The following is a 17413-nucleotide window of genomic DNA, read 5'->3' on the forward strand; positions in this document are numbered from 1 at the left end:
CCCAGAGAGGGGCTTTGCAGAGCTCAGCTCCAAAAGCTGTTTTTTCCAGCAGCCAAGGATTGCGTTAGCTGGGAGGTTTAAGAGCCCAGCAAAAGCCCTGGATCATCTCTGCTGGAGGATAAGCAGTTTTCCCCAAGGATTTCTGCCCAGAACAGATGCTGAATTGGGATTATTTTTTTATACGTATGTATTTAAAAATAAATGTCTTGGATTCATTCCAGTTAAGGGCCTTAAATTCAAGATTGTGCAGTGGAGGCAGCACAAGCCCATGCAGGACGTGGCACAAGCCAGCAGCTCCCAGCCAGGGGATCCTGCAGGAAAGCTTCTCCAAAACCCTGGGGTTTGTTCAGTGAGTCATTTGATTTCACTGCTGATCCCAGGGGATCAGCAGGAGGAGGGACTGACCCTGCCAGGGTGTCCCCAAGGGATCCCCAGGCTGGGACGGCACCTCCAGCACAGATTTTTTGGGTGATTCTCAGTGATTTCTCTGTGTTTTCACACTGCTGCAGGAGCTCTGACCCTGTACAGATGGAGCAGGGGGAAAATGGCTTTAAAAGGTCCTTTTTAAACCCAGATAGATGATCCCAGGTGGATTTGGGTGATCCCAGCTGCACTTTGGTGACCCCAGAGGCGCTCCCCTTGTCCTGCACACAGAGCCCCGTGTGTCCTTTAAGGTCACTCAGTCCGACCCTCTTGGGCCAGTTGAATCATTTCCTGTTTTCCTCAGTGCTTGAAGAGCTCCAGGCAGGCTGGAAATGTTTGCAGATAGGGTGAACCGGCTGCTCTGGGGCCATGGGAAAAGTGCAGCAGGGTTAAACGTGCACAGGGAGGGGATGGGGCTGCAGGGCTGCCCCGTGTGTGAGCAGGTACAGGAGGGGCTTGGAGCCCTGTCCTGCCTTGGGCTGTGCACTGATAAAATAGTTTTTCCCCTTTAAGAACCAGATGTCAACACCACGAGCTGGTTTTTAATAAAAAACTCATTTGCTACGAGAATCTGTAAAATTCAGGAGGAGTTTTGAGTGTGCCCCCGTGCCTGTGATGGGCACTGCTGGAGGTGACCCTTGTGTGGGAGCAGTTTTTGGGGAATTTGGTGGTTAAGGTGCCCCTCCTGTGCCAGAGGAAAGGCACAATCCTGAGTGCTGGGCTCTGGGGAACGCTGCCTGGACTTGGGTGACCCTCGGTGGTTCCTTCCCACCTGAGCCATTCTGTGTGTCCAGGCTGGTCCTTTTGCATCCCTGTTTCTTCCTGGCTGCTGGGGTTGAGCTGCTCAGGCTGGTGCTGAGCCCTGGTCCGTGTCTGTCCCCCCTGGGCATTGCAGCCACAGCCAGGATTGCCCAGAGCAGCTGTGGCTGCCCCTGCATCCCTGGCAGTGTCCCAGGCCAGGCTGGACAGGGCTGGGAGCAGCCTGGGACAGTGGGAGGTGTCCCTGCCATGGCAGGGACTGGAACAAGGTGATCTTTAAAGTCCCTTCCACCCCATCTGGAATTCTGTGTAAATTCCCTCCCCCAGCACGGGATCCCTGGTAGATCACTCTGTGTGTCCCCACTTTGTCTGCTCTGTAAAATCCTTCCTTGAGGGGGTGAAGGAGTCAGGAGGTTTGGTGTTCCATGGTGCCTTTCAGCCAAGGGAGGAAGGGGGAGGAAATTACTGCCTGGATTTTTAATTTGGAGGGAAAGGCTGTAAGAGATTTCCCCGTGAATGTGATCCCAGACAAATCCTCTCTGTGGGCAGGCAGGGAGCAGTGGTGCTCTTGCTCAGGGAAGGTTAAAACTCATCCAGGGGGGATGTTTTCCTTAAAGCCTGGGTGAAAATGAACACGCTGGATCTCCAAGGTGCCTTTTGCAGGGATGTGCTGCTGTGCCACGAGCTGGAGCTGCCTGGTGAGAGCAGCATCCCAGGGAATGTAGTGGGTCCTGAAGACCTGGAGAAAAGCAGGATTTGTTGCTCCCTGGCCGCCGCAAGGAGCCATAAAGCATTTTCCATGGCATGAGGGGAAGCACTGAGCTCCTCCCGAGCCCCTGTGCTGCTCATCCTGCCCAGCTCAGCCTGCCCAGCTCATCCAAGAGCAGGGAGCTCTTGGATGTCCAGGTCCATCACTCCAGGAACTCTTGGATGTTTGGGTTCGTCATTCCAGGAGGTCTTGGATGTTCAGGTCCATCATCCCAGTCCCTCCTCTCTGGGAGGGGGTGGCACCAGCGGGTGATGCTGGTGTCACCGAGACCAAGGGAGTGGCCCTGCCTTAAATACCTGCCTGAGGTTAATCCCAGGTTAAACCCAGGCACAGCTGGGCCTTGGTTCCTCCCTGCCCGGGGCTGGGGCTGGGCTGTTGCCGGGGGGGTCCCAGCCTGTGGGTGGATTAATCTGAGCCACTCCTGCTGAAGGAAATGCATTTTTTGTTTTGTTTTCATTTTTCTGGAGTGGTTTTGGACAATTGGGTTTCGAAAATAGACTCAATGAGAGGAAATCCATTTGTTAACCTGTCCCCGTGCTGAGGACGGGCGGCAGATACGGCGCTTCCTCGGGGCTGCGCTTACGGTCACATCTGCCCAGGAGCCATCAATTAACCCCCGTGTCTCGTCTCCCCCACCTTCTCCTCCATGAACCAGGACTTAAACGGCCAGAAGGAGCTGTGCCCACGTCTGTGCCACCTGAAGAAAGGCCCCAATGGCTACGGCTTCAACCTGCACAGTGAGAAGTCGCGGCCGGGGCAGTTCATCCGCTCCGTGGATCCCGACTCGCCGGCAGCCCGGGCAGGGCTGCGGCCCCAGGATCGCCTGGTGGAGGTAACGGGGGCTCAGCAGCATGGGTGGGACCCCGGGCAAGCTGGGACACCCCCCAGCCCGTGACCTTCCCCCCCTGATCCCCCTGTGTTCCTCTGTCTCAGAGTCCCAAGGCTGGCTGTGTTCGCTCCTCTCCTGCCAAGGAGGCATTTGGGAGCTCTGGGTGGAATTACAGAGTAGAAACTTGGAATTGTTTTTTAGGCTGGAAAAGCCCTCCAAGAATACTGAGTCCTGCCATTCCACAGCACTGCCAAGGCCACCTGTGTCCCCAAGGTGCTGTGCTGGCCCTGGCTGGCACCAGGGGGTCAGGCAGGTGACTGTGGGCATAAGGCCAGGTTGGTGCTGCCCAGCTGAGCTGATGCCCTGCCAGGAAATGCTTGGAAAAACAGGAGAAGAGGCTTTGCAGAGATTTTAACACACAAAATTATGATAGATGGGGGAGAAGTGTTCTTGGAAGCATCTTGCTGGTTGCCACGTGCCGGACAGCACTTTTTGCCCAAGTTGGGGCTGGGAATTGTCCTCTCTTTGCTTGTGTGTTGGGTTGTTCCTGGAGAAGGAGGTTCCCCCATCCAGAGCTGCCTGTCTGGGCAGAGGGGCACACACAGCACCCCTTTCCCTGTGGGAGCACATGGATATCCCCTGTTTGGGCTGTTCCCCAGGAGCTTGAACCCCAAAACCACCCAAGGACTGAGCTGTGGCCCTCGCTGCCAGCTCAGAGCAGGGATGGGATTTGCACCCCTGGAGGAGTGTGAGCTGGGAAAATCCTGAGAGCAGAGCACTCTGCTGCTTTCCAGGCCCATGAAGAATTATTCCCCAGCCAGTGGGAGCTGCTGCCTCTTGCCAGCAGCTGAAAGTTTAATGCTGGGAGCAGCGTAGGGCCGGGGCACGGGTGGCACTGGCTGGGTGGTGTCACATCCAGGGGTCGTGTTATTTATTTATGGGCTTGGCCCACGGCCTGGCACACACAAAGCAGCTCGGGGTGAGCTGCTGAGCTCAGAAACCTGATCCCCTCCCTGCCTGCTCTTTGGGGCTGGGATAAATATTTGATGCCCCCCAGGCTTGTGCCAGGGTGGGGGGAGAGCAGCACTAGGCATGGATTGGGGTGAGCTGGAGTGGCAGGACAGGGATGGAGCAGGGCTGTGAGCTGGCAGCTGAGGCTGGCAGTGCCTGGAAGGGGTTTCTTCTCATCCCATCCCTTGCAGCTGTGCCCTGAGGAGCAGGGGAGCCTGCCTCCCTGCAGAGGGGATCCCAGGGTGTGGAGCTCAGGCTCTGCTCGTCCCTTTGGATGAGGAGGAGCGCTGGGTCATGCTGAGGCTGTCCCCCTTCCCGGTGGGACAAAGGGTGATTCACTGCCACCAGAACAATGTCCTGAGTCACCATTGTCCCCTGGCTGGGAACAATCAGGATCACGTTCCCGGGAGGTCCTGGCTCTCACACAGGCAGGGAGGGATGAATCCCTGCCCCAGGCACAGGGGCTCGCCCTCAGGGGCACAGAAACCCCCCGGGTTTCCCTCGCAGGGGGATGGAGGATGGCACAGTGATGCCACAGGACACTGGGGTGCAGCCAGCCCGCTGTGCCCACGGGGAGCCCGAGATTCCCGGGCACATCCCAGGGGAAGGCTGGGCTTCACAGCACCAGAGAGGGCAGGCAGAGGGTTTTGGTGGGAGCCTGGGCTCTGTGGTTGCCCATGGATGTGTTTGGGATGCAGCCAGAGGCGTGAGGATGCTCTGGGGAGGTTTAGGAGGCCATGCTTGGCTGGAGAGGGGGAACAAAAAAATCCTGCAGCCTTCCTGTCATCCCAACAGGAATAAAGAAAGGCAAATGCCCCCCTTGGGGAAGGAGGGGGGTCTGGAGCCAGGAGCAGCCCCTCGGGGCTGGCTGTGGGCTGTGACGGCCTGTCCCCGCAGGTGAACGGCGTGAACGTGGAGGGGCTGCGGCACTCCGAGGTGGTGTCCCACATCAAGGCCAGGGACAGCGAGGCCAGGCTGCTGGTGGTGGACCCCGAGACAGACGAGTACTTCAAGAAGCTGGGGGTGACCCCCACGGAGGAGCACAGCAAAGGTGAGCCCTTCCTTTGCCAGGGCGGGCCTGCGACTCGCGCCGGGATCTCAGGGGCGAGGCCGAGGCACGTTTCCCTCCTGCCTCATCCCTCAGGAGTTTCCTGAGCGCCACCCAGCTATTTATAAACAGTGAGAATACGCTCAGAATACACCCCCAGCCAGCCAAAAAACACTTTGTTGGCTTTTACACGGTGAATAGTTAACTCTGGAACTCGTGAATAGTTAACTCTGGAACTCGCTGCCACCGAGGGCGTGAGGCATGGCGGGGTTTGGGGGAGCCCTCAGAGCCAGCTTGGACGGGGCTGCTCCAGTGGGGCTGGCTGGGCTTTAAAGTCCCTTCCACCCCAATCACTCCACGATTCTGTGTTCCTTAGTGGCTCTTTGCTGCAGTGAAGGAGCCTGTGGGCACCTGCAGCATCCCTGTGTGGAGGGAAGGGCTCCACGCCGGCCGATCACGGCGTGGCTGGGGCAGGAAATGTTCACCTGGCTGCTGAAAGCTGGCAGGGAAAGCTGCTCATGCACTGCCCGGCCTGCCCTGCTCAGGAGGGGACGCAGCTCCCAGGCTGGCCCGTCCCCTGCTCAATGGGCAGCTCTGTTTCCCAGCACAGCTGCTCCTTATCTGATTCCCGGGGTGTCAATGGGCAGATTTGTCCCCAGAAGTGGGTCAGGCCCTGCTGGGGAGCCACAGGGTGTCAGATGCTCCCAGGAGGAGCTGGGGCTGGCTGCTGGCACTGCCATAAAGGAGCCCTTGTTCCAAGAGGGGACAGAGCCCTGGGCAGGGAGGCTGGGGGCTCCGGGCCCTGCGTTCACCAGGGAGCAGGAGTTGGGTCTGCCTGGCACCTGCCCGGTGCCAAAGGGCTCTGGTAAATTCTGCTGTTTGCTGGGTGAGAGGAAATCATAATTGTCCTCTTGAACTGACCTGCTTTGACCTCAGACTGACACTTCCCAAGCCTTGCAGCTCACCCTGAGCACCTCAACCTTTAAGCAAATGAGTGGCTTTTAGATTAAGTATTCCTGGATATGATTAATCTGTTTTTGAAGTCAAGTCCCACTTTTCTATTCCTTGTCATCTGAAGCTTTTAATTTAAATAATTTAAAATTTAGCTACTTATGATAGCAGAGACATAACCATGTGTGTGAGCTGACTCTTCTGGTGCTCATTGCTCAGAGCTTATCCTACTCTAAGCACAAGTCCAGCATTCTCTGCAATCAAATATTTAAGCATCCCAAAGCCACACAGAGTTTTTTGTATCAGCATACTCTGAAAATCACGATTTAGGTTTATTTTTCTGCTTTGCCCTAGAAATCCCTGCAGTCTGCAGTGATGCAGCCCCCAGTCAGTCCCTAGGGAAAGCATCCATGCTTGACATGATTCAGTTATTAATGCTGTCCCAGTTAACACATCTGTTAGTCTGGGACAGTGAGACACAGTAATGCTTGGGGTGATGACTTGATCGTGGTGACTGGCAGCTTAAAGGCATAAAATTTGCCATTGTGTGAGCTATTGTTAGAGTAAATCATTGGAAGTGAGCAAAACAAAAATTCCAGAGTGCCTGGAGAGCAGGGTGTGTGGCAGACACTGCTGTGACAACACCATGATGGGGCTTTTGGTGAAGATTTTTGAGCTGACTTTTAAGATTTTTGATTAAAGGACTTATGGAAAACAACTAATGGTCAAAAAAAAAAAAAAGGGGGGGGCAGGATAGTGGCTCTAGAAGGAGGTTAGTTTGTCCTCCTCCTGGCAGGTGTTTTCTTCTTATCAAAAGGGTGAAGTGGAGTGAATTCAGGGGGTCTGGCAGGGATGTGGTTCTGGAAGGGCACAGGGAAAGGCTTCTGTATGGGCTGGGAAACAGCACGGAGTGAAGGGACAGGAGGAGCTGGTGGGGTGGGCAGGGAGGAGGAAGGGCTGGGGTCGCAGCTGAGGGTGCTCACTGTGTGCTCTGTGTGCAGGTGTGCTGCCCCAGCCCATGACAAACGGATCTGCACAGACCCAGGTGAGTCCTCACCTGCCCCGGAGGGGCAGCAGCCTCAGGGCTGCAGTGCCCAGGAGGGATCAGGCTCTGGCCCTGGCTCCCCCCTGTGCCAGCTGAGCCTGCGTGCTCTGGTCCCCAGGGCTCATTCAGCTCAGCTTTAATGCTGCCTGGTTTTAATTAGTGCCACTGCAGCTTTAATTTAGGGGTTGAACAAGGGCAGTTTCAGCCCCGTTTAATGCCAGGGAGAGAGGAGGAGTGTCCCAGCTGGGGCAGGGTGGGAGCACGCTCTGCCTGGGGCTGTGGGGATTCTGCTGGAATCCCAGGGCTCCCTGTGGGCAGGGTTCCCTCAGCAGGAGCATCCCCTCCCTCCAGGCTCCTTTCCATCCCTGCAGCAGCCAAGCCCTGGGGTTTATTGTGTTTAACTCTGCCTGGCACAGACCAGACTGACGTTTTCCTTTGCTCCAGCTGAACGGAGGATCCACATCTTCATCTCACAGCGACCTGCAGAGCCCTGGGAAGGAATCTGAGGTAAAAACCCCAAACAAACACCTCCTGTCCCTTCTGCACCCTGGTGTGGGGACAGTCCTGCCCCATAGTGCTGTGTAGTGATGAGGTTTCAGTTTATCTCCCAGGCTTGGGCTCAAACTTGTACCCAAACAAAACAAAACCCAGGGTATCCTCTCATGCCTTGCACTGTGGGGGTTCAGCTCCTTGGGCAGTGATTCCTGCTTGGATGGTGTGGGAGATGAAGGGATGCCTGCAGGATTTGGGATCTGAGGTGTAATTAGCCACAGCAAGGCTGAGGATCTGTGAGGAACACAGCTGTGAGGCTCAAGAGCTGCTAGCAGGACTGGCTAAAATCTAAAAAAAATCAAATTATTTTTCTTTTAGTTTGCAGCACAGTGAATTTATCACAGTGTTTAAGGGAGGGGAGGAGTTGTTTTTGGTGGCAGGCTGGGCTGAAGTGGTGTGGCTCAGCACTGGAAAGGGACAAAACTTGTTGGGCAAGGTGAAGTGGCACCCAAAAGTCAACACAAGGCATAGGCTGGCATTCTCAGGCGTTAATGATTTAGCAGGTTTTTTCCTCTTACAATAAGAAGTGGGGATTTGCAAAGTGCTCAAAAATTTCTCTTCAGCGCAAGGTCCTGCCATAAATAGAGCAAAGTCTCCATGCAGGTGCCCTGGGGGGTCTCTGCCATGCTGTCCCCTGCCCCAGGACACTTGGGAGCAGCAATGTGCCAGCACCAAGTGCTCAGGTGGCCTCTCTGGGCACCCAGAGCCCCTCGGGCACCAGCTGTGCCAAGCGCCTGCAATCTGCCACTTCCCCTGTGAGCCCTGAATAATGCATGTCCTGGTCTGCCCTGGGAGAGCCAGGCTGTGTCCTGCCCTGCGGGGAGCCTGTGCTGTCCCCCTGAGCCAGCCTTGGGCTGCTGCAGGGTCACTGCAGCACCAGTCCTGGGGTGGAGAAGTTGGGAAAGGGGCTGTGCTGGAGCCCTCCTGCCATAGAGACAGCCTGGGGCTGTTCAGGGCTGTCCTGGCAAGAAGGCAAAGTCCCTCGGGATGTGGGGGTTTCCTGGGCTCAGTGTGGCTCAATTTGGTTCGGTTCAGCCCAGCAAGGCTGGCACTGTTGTCTTGGTGCTGGTGGAACGCCCTGCCCAGGGTCATCAGCAGGGTCTGTGCACTCTGCCCCAGAGCTGGGCATGCTGCTGGGGCAGCAGTGCCAGCAGGACATCTCCTAAAGCCAGAGATGTGTGTTCACCCACACCTGACTGGGCAGCACCTCCTGTGGTCCTGCTTTTCCCCTCCCAGCTTCAGGCAGGAGCAGCACCCCCACAGAACGCGGTGTTGCAATCAACTCCACGGCCACACGGGTGCTGCTGCCAGTGAAACCACGGGCACGGCACGGGGAAGGGGCTTTGAGCTGAAAAAACATCCCAGGGCGTTTGTTTGTTGTGCAGGCTGGAGGAAATCCTTCCTGGCAGGGGATGTAGGCACTGGGGGTGCCCGGGGAGGTGCTGGAGTCCCCAGAGGAATGGTGAGAGGTGGGCATGGGGCACAGCTGGTGATCCAGGGGTTTCCAGCCTCGGGGATGCCCTGAGGACTGCAGCAGTGCTGTGGCAGTGCTGTGGCAGTGCTGGCAGCTTGGTCCCTTCCCCCAGGACGGTGACACGGACAAGAAGGACCCGTTTGAGGAGAGCGGGCTGAGCCTGAGCCCCACGGCCGCCGAGGCCAAGGAGAAGGTGAGGGCCAAGCGTGTGAAGAAGAGAGCGCCCCAGATGGACTGGAACAAGAAACGGGAGATTTTCAGCAATTTCTGAGCTCCCCTCCCGCCCAGCCCGGACGTTTCTGAGGTGCCTACACCCTGTCCCTTGGTGTCCACGTGAGATGCTTTGTGCTCTGCTCTTCACTGGTTGCTTTTACGAGGCGTATTTTAAAGTCCTTTTTATTTTTATTTTTTATTATTATTGTTGTTGTTGTTATTATTATTATTATTATTGTTACTCACCAGTGATTCTCATAAGAAAAATGTGACCAAAGCTCCTTTTCTTGCTTGCTCTTGAGCCTGGCTCTGGCTGCTGTCCCCGTTCCCATGAGAAAGGACTGGAAGGGTTTTAACTCTTGTTTCTTACCTGCAGCATTTAGGCTTCTGTTACTTCTTTTTTACTTTTTATGTGGGGTGTTTGGGCTTTGTGGGTGTCCCAGACTGAGCCCCGTGGGATGCTCTGTGCCCCTGTGGAAACATCTCACAGCTCGTGGTGGGGGTGCCAGGGACCCCCTCCCCAGCTCCCCGTGCCCAGCATTAGCTACTCCCACCATGGGAAAATGGACTGCGGCTGGAAATTGTTCGTTGGCTTTGCTATTGAAGCAAAAACGTTTGTTTTGTTGGGTTTTTTTGTTTTTTTAAATGAAGTCCCATGTGTTTCCAGTTAGTTTAGGAACCTCCCCCTCACCAGCAGCTCCTGCCCAGGCAGTAAAAGCCCATTTTTCACCCCAGCTCTGCAGAGGGGAGAGGGTGGGGTTTAAAAGCAAACCCCAGACCCAAAGGCCACAGCTCTCCCCACCTGCAGCCGTGGATGTGGCAGGGGAAGGAGGAGCAGGGCCAGTCCTGCCCCACGGAGCACGAAGATGAGACCCACGAGATGCTACAAAACCCCTTTGGACACACCTGGAAGTGGGGATGAGCCAACATCTGCTCCCAGGAGGGAGCACAGGCATGCAGCTCTAACTGAGGCTCAGCACTGGGGACTGGGGCCTGTCCAGCTCCCACCTGGGCTGGGTTTGGTGTCCCCAGCCCGGGAGTGTCACCGTGTGAAGGACATCCTCCGGAGCCATGGGGTGTCCCTGGGGCTGCAGGTGGAGCAGGCAGGGGTGTGAAGGAGTGGGCAGCACCTCTGGCCTCCTCCACAGCCCCACTGTGGGCATTCAGAGTGTCTCTTTGAAGCACTACAGATGGAGTCCATCAAAGCTCCCTGTTGCTGCCTCTGGCTGTGGGTGAAGGTGACTCAGCCGAGCTGCAGCGCTCGCAGGGAGCAGAGCTGAGCTGCCAGGGCAGGGGCTGGGGCTCCCCACTCCCTCCCACGCCCCAGCAGCCATCCCAGCCCTGCTGTGGGAAGGGACTGGGGGCACAAAGCCACTTCTCCCAGCCATCAGCTGGCCGTGGGTGAGGGGTGAGCACAGAGCTGTGGCTGTGCCCTGCCCCACTCCAGCCCTTCTGGGATGGAGCCCTTGGCTGGGCAGTGTGCTGTGCACGTGGGAATGGCTCTGCACGGATTTCCTAAGGTATTTCCAAACTGTGGAGCTAAAAGGTGCCTTATGCCACCCTCTGCTCTCCCCAGCAGCGGGCTGGGGCTCAGTACAGGGTGTTTGGCTCCAGCTGGTGCCTGTGGCCTTACGCTGCTGGCAGGAGAGTGTGGAGAGCCTCAGGGGTGAAGGGAGATGAGTTCTCTTTATGAAAGTTATCTTTTAGGATTGTTGATGGGCTGAACAGGTCGAAAATAATGACTTTGGAGAGGAACTGGTGCAGGTGTTTGGCTGTGGGTGGCGAGACAGGACATTGGGGTGATGGAGGATGTGGAGAGGCTGCCTCCCCCTGGGGCTCTGCCATTAACAAGACACCTCTTCCCCATCCCACTTCAAGCTACCTGCTCTCTTTTTGGCCCCCAAAAATACTGTTTTCTCTCTCTGGGTCGTGTTTGGAAGGAGCCCTTCTTTTCCATGCTGTGCACGTTGCTTCCCGTGCCCGCGTGGCCAAACCCTGGCAGTGCCCAGGCTGTGGGGCAGAGCAGTCCCTGGTGCACTTCAGAGAGCACAGACCTGGTGTCAACACCCCATTTCTCATCCCAGACTGCTGGAGTTGAGGGGGGGGGAAAGGAAAAAAAAACAAACCTTGTGTAGTGTTGAATGTAGATCAAAAGAAATCAGGTGTGCAAATCTGTGTTGGTAAGATTGCAAATCTTAATCTGTTAGTCCAAGGAAACTGCTCCTGGTTGAAGCATTACTGCATTCCTGACATCTTGTTGTAGCTCAGTAGTAATTACTCAGTTCCTGTACATTTAACTTGGAAAAGAAAAATCAATAAAGTCTAAGGCTGGCAGCAGCACTGCAAACCCACCATGTACACTGTAATGTCAGTAATAAACTTGGTTTGCCATGTACCCAGCACTTATCTGCTCCTTCCTCAGCTGCTCAGGGAGCCCAGAGCGGAACTGCAGCCCTGTAGCACATTGTAAACTCTGCTTCCTCTTTAGAGGCGAGCTGGAATTACGCCTTTGAAGCTCCACAATGAAGTCAGCACTGCCCTTTCTTTGAAGAACAAAACACAGGGGTGGTGCTGTGCCTCTGTCAGCTCCTGGGGACACGGCCTGGCTCCCGTGGCTGCTGTAACCCTTGTGGCACACACAGAGTGGCACTGGCTCAGCTCCTGGCCCTGCTGTGCATCACCCACCCCTGTCCTGCTGCCAGGAGCAGAGGTCACTGGTGCAGGCAGTGATTCTTCTGCTCCTGCCTTGGGAAGGCTTCAGCTGCACCTCAAGAGTCCCAGGATCACCGAGGCTGGAAAAGATCTCCAGGATCATCGAGTCCAACCTGTGCCCCATCCCCAGAGCACTGAGTGCCACGTCCAGGCCTTCCCTGGACACCTCCAGGGATGGCAGCTCCAGCACCTCCCTGGACAGCCCCTGCCAGTGTTCCACAACCTTTTCCATGAAGGAATTCCTCCTGCTGTCCACCCTGGATGTCCCCTGGCCCAGCTCTTGTCCTGTTGCGTGGCAGGGCAGGGCTGGGCAGGTTGCCTTGGTTCAGCCTTGCTGAGGTCACCCACGTTCTCCTCCCCTCAGCCAGTGCCACACAAATGCCAGCAAAGCTCGTGGGTGCAAAAAGCCCTCACCACCTTTATTAAACAAGTATTTACAAGCAGCAGCAGCTCCCTGAGGACAAAGCTTTTCTCTGCAGTGACTCAGTGTGGCACAGCTGGGCCGTGCTCAGCCATTCACCCAGGCTGGAGCCTTCAGCTCTGTCCCAGCAGGATTGCTGCCTCTCCAAGCCCCTTTTTCCTCTGCAGAGCTGAGCCACTGCCAGGGGCTGCTCCCTCGAGCTGCTGCAGCAGGCTCCTGTGCCCTGCAGTGACACTGCCAGCCCTGTGCCAGGCCCAGCTGCAGCAGGGCTCAGCCCAAGCAGCTTTGTGGCTCTCCCAAGGCTGGGTGATCCCTCAGAGTCTCTTGGCAGCCGGGCAGATGTCTTGGTTGAGGCACTGGCTGCAGCGAGGGTTCACAGGCAGGCAGGTCTGCTGCCCAAAGCCCACCAGGAGCCAGTTTATCTCCTTCCAGAGGTCCCTGCAGTGAGGGGACAAACAGCACTGATGCCATGCAGCTGCTTGGAAGGGGCAAGGAACAGCCTGTGGTATTAATGGGATCCCTTTCCCCCTGTGCCTGTTCCTCCTGGAGGTGAGTCCCAGCCCTCCCAACCTTTCCTGGTCCTGCTGGGCTGGGGGAGCAATGCCTGTGCTCAGGCACGTGCCAGGAGTGGAGATGTCCCTCTGTAAGTGCCAGCTAGTGTTTGATACTGAACATTAAGCACCAGTGAAGGCCAGGATCCAGCTGATGATGCTGTGGCCACTGGGCTCAGCAAGGCCCTCTGTGGAAAAGCACCTGGCTTGGGTCATGGTAAACTTGGCAAGGCAAAAATCAGGGATCAAGAGCTCCACTGGTGGTGACTGATCCATCTGACAGCAGCAGAAGCACCACACAGGTAAGATGCTGCTGCTGTGGCTCTGGCAGAGGGGAAACACCTGTGACCCTGGAAGGAGGAAGGAGCCAAAATGCAGTCCCTGGAAGTGCCCCAAGCAGGGCTTTGTGCTGACATGGCTCCTGCAGCCAGCAGGGGCTCAGGGCTCACCTGGGCAGCCACTCCTCCAGTGCCACCCGAGTCTCCTCGGGCTTCTTGGTCTCCTTCTTCACCCACTTGAGCCTGTTGGAGATCCTGTGCACGTGGGTGTCCACAGCTGGGGAGGGAGAGCCCAGAGTTTAGGTGGGAGAGAGCAGAGCCACAGCTGCCTGTGACAGCTCAGGGCCAGGCTGCCCTGGGGCAGCAGGAGCAGCCAGCTGGGACAGGAGCACAGCGAGGGGAGGCTCACTCCAAGAACAAACATCTTCTTCCCAGGCTTGCAGCCAAAAGCATTTGGGGTGTCTGTCTGTCTCTCCCCAGGCTCACACAGTCTGGGCCAGCCTCTCTCCAAGGCTCCCCAGCTCCATGGAGCAGGCACAGGGCCTGGCCCCTGTTCTCTCTCCACGTTCTCATCCTCCTGGAGTTCCAGCTGGAGTTACGCAAATTGTGATCTCTGCCCCTTCCTCTGCCCGCATGGAAAACACATTTCATAATACCCACCAGCAGAGAGGGCTTGGGAGGCTTAAAGCAGTGTTTATAATGTGCTTTGAGCTCAAAAGCTCTGAATGCAAAGTGTATTATTGTTAGATCAGCAGTGATAAACCTGTCTCTGGGGCTAATTGGGCAAAACCCAGGAAATTGCTGTAAACAGGAAGACTAAGCCTTGCCTCCCAAATCAAAAGGGAGCACACAATTATTTGGAAAGCACTTGGCTGCTTTGGCTGCCTCTGGACTTCCCTCCCCCACAGCAGGAGAACAACAGACCCCAAGGGCTGCTGGATGCAGGGCAGGGGCCACGGCCTGTCCAGCTGATGGTCACCAGAGGGGCTGCAGGATCCAGCTCTCGCCCACTCGCTCCTCCTGGCTTTCCCAGGGCTCTTCCATCAAGCAGCACATCCTTTTGGAACACTCATCTGTCCCCAGGGGCCCCAGGCCAGGACCTGTAGGTGATGGTCCAGCCCCATCTGGCACCAGCTCCCCAGAGCTGTGACTTCCCTTGGGAATTTCTGCTATCAGATTTGGGGAGAAACAGCAGCTGCTCAAATCCTACAGCTCCCTGAGGGTCACGTTGTTCCCCTACCCAGATACTCTGCAGCTGCTGACCCAGAGGGATCTCACCAGGCTGCTGGGGCTGCAGTGCTTCCCCTCTGCCTGGGGAATGGATTGGGATTTAGGGGTGGGAGAAGCAGGGTCCAGGTTACCTATCCCAGCCACGCTGTCCCAGGCGATGTGCATGGCCAAATGGGCCATTTTGGGCCCAACCCCTGGCAGCTGCACCAGCTCCTCCACAGTGCTCGGGATGTCCCCCCCGTACTTCTGCTTCAGGATGGCCGTGGTCTGCTTGATGTACTTCACCTTGTTCTGGAAAACCAAGGGGGAAGGCACACAGTCCAAGCTGCCCTCCAGCACAGGGAAAACAGACACACAGCCCAGAAAACCAACCATTCCTGTGTGTTACAGGTGAGGCCACACATGGGAGCTGTGGAGGAGACAGAGCCTTGATTTCTATGTGAAATCCAAACGATCAGAGCTGGGAGCTCCAACCTCCCTGCACACTGCAGGCCCTGCAGCCAACAACCTCATCCTGCTGGCAACACAAAGCGCCAACACTGGTGTGAGATCCACCTTCTGGCCTGACTCCAGGGGAGAGAGGAAGGCACGGGGGGTTCCTGTGTGTCCGTGTGGCCATCCTGCACTCACCCTCCAGAAGCCCACGGGGTAGATGATGTGCCCCAGGCTCTCATCATCCATCTGCAGCACGCTGTCCACGGTGAGGCCGCGCCGGCGCAGGCGCAGCATGGCAGCGCTCGTCACCTGGTCCTTGGTCTGGCTGGACAGCATCAGGGCCAGCAGCACCTGGTAGCGCATCACCTGGGGACACAGGGGACACTGAGACACCCTGGGGGGATCCAGCAGCTCTGGCACCACCCTCAGTGCAGGGTGTGCTCCCACCCTTCTGCCCAATCCGCCTCCAACAGACTGGAAGGCTGCAACGGGAATAATCCGTAACCTTTTAATTGCACCACACAATAAAGGGAGAAAGAAGCACCTTCAAGCTCAGCTGTCAGTACCTGTGAGAGGGCAGGGAGCAGCTCTGCCTGCTGGGGTCTTGCTCCAAAGACACCAGTGCTGAGCCACAAGGGCTGGACAAAGCTCTTCCTGAGGGGAGCATTCCCAGGAGAGCCACAGGATGCACAGGCACAAACACCCAGTGATTTTTTCATGCAATGTCTGCTCGAAGCAGCTTTTGAAAATCCCAAACCTTTCCCACGAGGCTTCAGCAGGAACTGGGTGTCTGGCTCCAGTGAGCTCCTCAGGGAACCAAATCTGAACCACTGGGATGACAGAGACTGGGAGAAGGACAAATCCCAGGAATTCCTCTGCTGCTGCCATGCAGGGTTTATCCAAGCCATGACCTCCTATTTCCCAATTCTTTCTTCCCAAATGTGATTCCATCCCACCAGAGTGAGTAGGATGATGCAATTAACCCAAAATGACCCGGAATAACATGGGACACAATCCTCCCTCCAGCTCTCTTGCAAAGTTTACAAAACCACAGGTGGACCAGGAAAAATCCCTGCGTGAGTGGAAGCAGGATAATGTCAGGGTACAAAGAAATGGTGTGAGGAGCTGAGGTTATTACAACATCCACTTCTTGTGGGAAGCAACAACGCAGCTTCCCCACGGAAGAGAAGCTATTTCCATGTGGTCCCCTGGCCCCACAGCTGCAGTATCCAGCAGCAAGGACAGCATTCCCTGTGCCAAGGCTGTGCAGCTGTGTCCTCCAGAGCCCTCCCTCAGAGCCCAGCACGTCCCACTGCTCCTCTGGATGGTCCCCACATTCCCACTCCAGAGGCTCCTGCTGCTCCATGTCCATGGGGTTGAATTAGATGGTCTCCAGAGTCACTTCCAACCCAATCAATTCTGGGATTCTGTGATCCCCACATTCCCACTCCAGTGGCTCCCACTGCTCCTCCAAGCCTGCCCCTGGGTGCTCCCCACATTCTTCTGCATTTCACAGCCACTTTGCTGGATATTTTCCCTGGACTCCTACAGAGATTTTTAAGGAAAAAAAGGAATATGGCTTCACACCCTGCCAGCCTGCTCCATAAAGCAGCGCTGCCCTTCACATTCATCACATCCTCTGGGACCAATCCCAGCCCAGAGTCCTGATCCAGTTTCTGTCCTGGAAACATCCCAAGTGGGACAGATCCAGGGGCAGCAGGAGGGTGAGGGAGGCTGCGTTTTCCCGTGCCTGCTGGAGCTGGCAGCAGGATGCTATTACCTGTGGATGCTATTCCCTGTGGGAATGCTGTTACCCATAGATGCTGCTCCCTGTGGGAATGCCGTTCCCTGAGGGAATGCTGTTACCTCAGGAGGCGCGCTGCTGTCGTAGCACCGGTGCACTCCCATCTCATCCACGGGAGCATCCCTGCTGCTCCTCATCTGGCGGATGCGCTGCAGCTGCTCCCGCCAGAGCTGCGGCTCCCAGCGCGCCCGCCGGGGCTCGGCCCCTCCGCCCTGCCCCGCTTCGTAGGCGATGGCCAGGCTCTTCCTCCTCCTGCTCTGCCTCGGCACGCCGGGCGTGCCCTGGATCTGGCTCCCTGCACGGCACGGCACACAGATTCCAGGCGTCAGGAAAGCTGCCTTCAGGAAAGACAGCCCCATGTGCCACCAGCCACCCAGGGGACCCTGAGCAGGGCGAGTTCCCTGCCCTTAGTCCCAACCCAAACACTGCACATCTCCCGGCCCCAAGCAGAGCCAGCAGGGACGGAAGCACCTGCGAGACAAGTGGCAACAGGTGACAGCAGTGGGGTCACAGGTCACACGATGGGGACACGTGTCCCAAACACAGGTGTGGCCCAGGACAGTCACATTGCTCGCTCCGAGGGGGATGGGACAAGGACACCCAGCCCCTCTCCCCAGCCATGCCGAGGTCTGGTGCAGCCCCAGCAGCTCCCCGTGCCCAGCACAGCCCTGATCCCTCCTTCCCGAGCCAGCGATTCCCCCTCTCCCGCACGCCCCGTGTCCTCGATCTCCTCTTCCCATACCCCAGGAAGCCGTGATCCCTCTTTCATACTCTCCATCCCCTGTCCTGTATCCTCATCCTCTGACCTGTACCCCATCCCCTGTCCCGTACCTCATCCCTATCCTGTACCCCACCCCCTTTCCTTTTCCCAGTTCTTTTCCCAGCTCCCTGCCCGGCCTGCCTTGGGT

General features: G+C 56.8%; 2 protein-coding genes across 4 annotated transcripts in view; one reads left to right on the forward strand and one right to left on the reverse strand.

Moving 5' to 3' along the window:
- Positions 1 to 11469, forward strand: part of SLC9A3R2 (SLC9A3 regulator 2) — a 31982-nt gene extending 20513 nt beyond the window's left edge. For both annotated transcript variants that reach the window (XM_041402034.1, XM_041402035.1), the window contains exons 3-7: positions 2607 to 2783; positions 4689 to 4842; positions 6792 to 6835; positions 7280 to 7342; positions 8974 to 11469. In XM_041402034.1, coding sequence (XP_041257968.1) covers positions 2607 to 2783; positions 4689 to 4842; positions 6792 to 6835; positions 7280 to 7342; positions 8974 to 9132 — 597 coding nt within the window. In that variant the 3' untranslated portion in view covers positions 9133 to 11469. The remainder of the gene's footprint in view (positions 1 to 2606; positions 2784 to 4688; positions 4843 to 6791; positions 6836 to 7279; positions 7343 to 8973) is intronic.
- Positions 11470 to 12177: 708 nt separating this feature from the next.
- NTHL1 (nth like DNA glycosylase 1) lies at positions 12178 to 17295 on the reverse strand. 2 transcript variants are annotated; one of them, XM_041402036.1, is made up of 6 exons: positions 16977 to 17261; positions 16568 to 16800; positions 14897 to 15067; positions 14398 to 14557; positions 13208 to 13313; positions 12178 to 12645 (listed from the first exon to the last, which is right to left on the reverse strand). In XM_041402036.1, the coding sequence occupies exons 2-6, from the start codon at positions 16640 to 16642 to the stop codon at positions 12522 to 12524; spliced, it is 636 nt and encodes a 211-aa protein (XP_041257970.1). In that variant the 5' UTR covers positions 16643 to 16800; positions 16977 to 17261; the 3' UTR covers positions 12178 to 12521. The 2 variants fall into 2 exon arrangements, with proteins under 2 accessions (XP_041257970.1, XP_041257971.1); XM_041402037.1 differs by lacking the exons at positions 12178 to 12645; positions 13208 to 13313 and adding an exon at positions 13320 to 14136 and having other exon boundaries at positions 16977 to 17295.
- Between the last annotated feature and the right edge of the window lie 118 nt (positions 17296 to 17413).

Source organism: Onychostruthus taczanowskii, unplaced genomic scaffold, assembly GCF_017590055.1.
Source record: "Onychostruthus taczanowskii isolate IOZ18803 unplaced genomic scaffold, ASM1759005v1 scaffold19, whole genome shotgun sequence".
Lineage (NCBI taxonomy): Eukaryota > Metazoa > Chordata > Aves > Passeriformes > Passeridae > Onychostruthus > Onychostruthus taczanowskii.